Below are 2310 nucleotides of genomic sequence, written 5' to 3' on the forward strand. Positions count from 1 at the left end.
AAAATTTCTGTTGATGATGCTTAAATTCCCCGCTACACACACAGACACACACGCGCGCACGCACGCGCACACACACACAAGTACACAAGTCTTTTTGCAAGTGAATCCTTAGAATTGAATATTACTATTAATAAACAATTACAGCACAGCTTTAAAACGGGCAGAAGAGGACTAGGGATTTAGAGGAGTTGGTAGGCGCTTGCCTCACATGTGGAGACCCTGGGCTGGCGATACACAGTAGTATTTACAGCACTTGTGAGGTGGGAATGGAAGGGTCAGAAGTTCAAGGTCATCAGAAGTTCAAGGTCATCCTTGGCTACATATTTCAAGTTTGAGGCCAGCCTGGGCTTCATGAGACCCTGTCTCAAAATAGGGACAGGGGGACAAAGGATTTGAGTAGCCATTTCTTCAGAGACAACAAACAGAAGCCACTGTTACGAATGCTCAAAGAGGCAGTGGTGGTACACGCCTTTAATCTCAGTGCTGGGGAGGCAGAGGCAGGCAAATCTGTGTGACTTCAAGGCCAGCTTGGTCTACAGAGAGGTTCCAGGACAGCAAGAGCTATGTAGAGAGACCCTGTCTCAAAAAACAAAGTAAAATCTTAAAAATGAAACAAAACCAAGCCAATATGAAGGCGTGCAGCTGGTATGGCAAGTGACTTAGCAGTTCCTCACAGCTAAGTTAATAGAGTGAGACTTGTCATGTAGCCCAGACAGTCGACTCTTATTGTGTATGACATGTAGAGTGAAAAACAGACACCCAGGCCTGGGGATCAGCTGTGCCTACCGTGCGTAAAGTCATAAGTTCATTCCCCAGCACTACACAAACCCACCATGATGGTAACAAGCCTATAGCCTCCTGCCTCCTCCTTCCCAGTGTTGGGAAGGAGGAGTCATGTGCCGCCATGCCAGACTTAACGCAGCATCAAGACTGAACAGGGCTCTGTGCCACACCAGATACTTATAGAGACTCAGTGTTAAGCTAACACTCAGGGAGTTTTATTTTTTTTACAGTGTATCCAGAGTGTATACACCAGTAAGATCATAAGCAGCGATCGGGATCTCCTGGCAGTGGTGTTCTATGGAACCGAGAAAGACAAAAATTCAGTGAATTTCAAAAATATTTATGTCTTACAAGATTTGGATAACCCAGGTCAGTAATAGTCAAAGAACACGGTTTCCTTAATGTGAGAATATCACTAAGGTGAACAAAAGAGGGCCCTGGAGGAGGAAGCAGCTTTGGCCTTGGCTAGGGCCTTGGTTTCCTGCACAGAAGGTCCCTCCACTCTAGTTAGGCAGGGCTGAGTGAGCAGGGCCCCTGGCCTGTTAGCCTGGGGTGAAGTTGGCTGACTCTTGTTTACCCTGCCTCTCACCAGGTGCTAAACGAGTGCTAGAGCTTGACCAGTTTAAGGGACAGCAGGGGAAGAAGCACTTCCGAGACACGGTCGGCCATGGGTCTGACTACTCTTTGAGTGAAGCGCTCTGGGTCTGTGCCAACCTCTTCAGCGACGTCCAGCTCAAGATGAGTCACAAGAGGATCATGCTGTTCACCAATGAAGACGACCCCCATGCCAGGGACAGTGCTAAAGCCAGCCGGGCCAGGACCAAAGCCAGCGACCTCCGGGACACTGGTGGGCACTTCCCTTGTTCTTCTATCATTGCTTTAAAAATATTGTGTATGTGTGTGTGTGTGCTTGTATGTAGTTATGTCCCCGTGTGCATCCAGGAGCCTGTGGAATCAGCAGAGGCATCCCGTGCCCTAGTGCTGGAATTACAGATGGTTGTGTGTGGCCATGTGGTTGCTGGGATTTGAACCCAGGTCCTCTGGAAGAGCAGTCAGTGCTCTCAATCGCTGAGCCACCTCTCCAGCCTTACATTCTTAGTTGCTTTTTCCCCCTTAATGTTATTTACTTTATGCATTTGGGGGTTTTAAATGCACGTCTGTGCATTTATCCAGTTCCAAATGAATGTATGTTTTAATTTTTAAAAAAATTGTTTAATAGCCGGGCAATGTCGCACACCTTTAATCCTAGCACTCGGGAGGCAGAGGCAGGTGGATTTTTGAGTTCCAGGTCAGCCTGGTCTACAGAGTGAGTTCCAGGACAGCCAGGGCTACACAGAGAAACCCTGTCTCAAAGAAACAAACAAACAAAAATTAGTTAATTAAAAATGTTATCTATATGGATGTTTTATCCGCGTAGATGTGTGTGCCCCACTTTTTTTTTTTTTTTTTTTTTGGTTTTTCGAGACAGGGTTTCTCTGTATAGCCCTGGCTGTCCTGGAACTCACTTTGTAGACCAGGCTGGCCTTG

General features: G+C 47.0%; 1 protein-coding gene across 1 annotated transcript in view; it reads left to right on the forward strand.

The window, feature by feature from the left end:
- The window catches only part of Xrcc6 (X-ray repair cross complementing 6), a 22823-nt gene that overhangs the window by 4713 nt on the left and 15800 nt on the right, over nucleotides 1-2310 (forward strand). Inside the window, exons 4-5 of the mRNA XM_029469523.1 lie at nucleotides 1014-1152; nucleotides 1376-1630. Of these exons, the coding sequence (XP_029325383.1) occupies nucleotides 1014-1152; nucleotides 1376-1630 (394 nt within the window). The remainder of the gene's footprint in view (nucleotides 1-1013; nucleotides 1153-1375; nucleotides 1631-2310) is intronic.

Source organism: Mus caroli, chromosome 15 (assembly GCF_900094665.2).
Source record: "Mus caroli chromosome 15, CAROLI_EIJ_v1.1, whole genome shotgun sequence".
Lineage (NCBI taxonomy): Eukaryota > Metazoa > Chordata > Mammalia > Rodentia > Muridae > Mus > Mus caroli.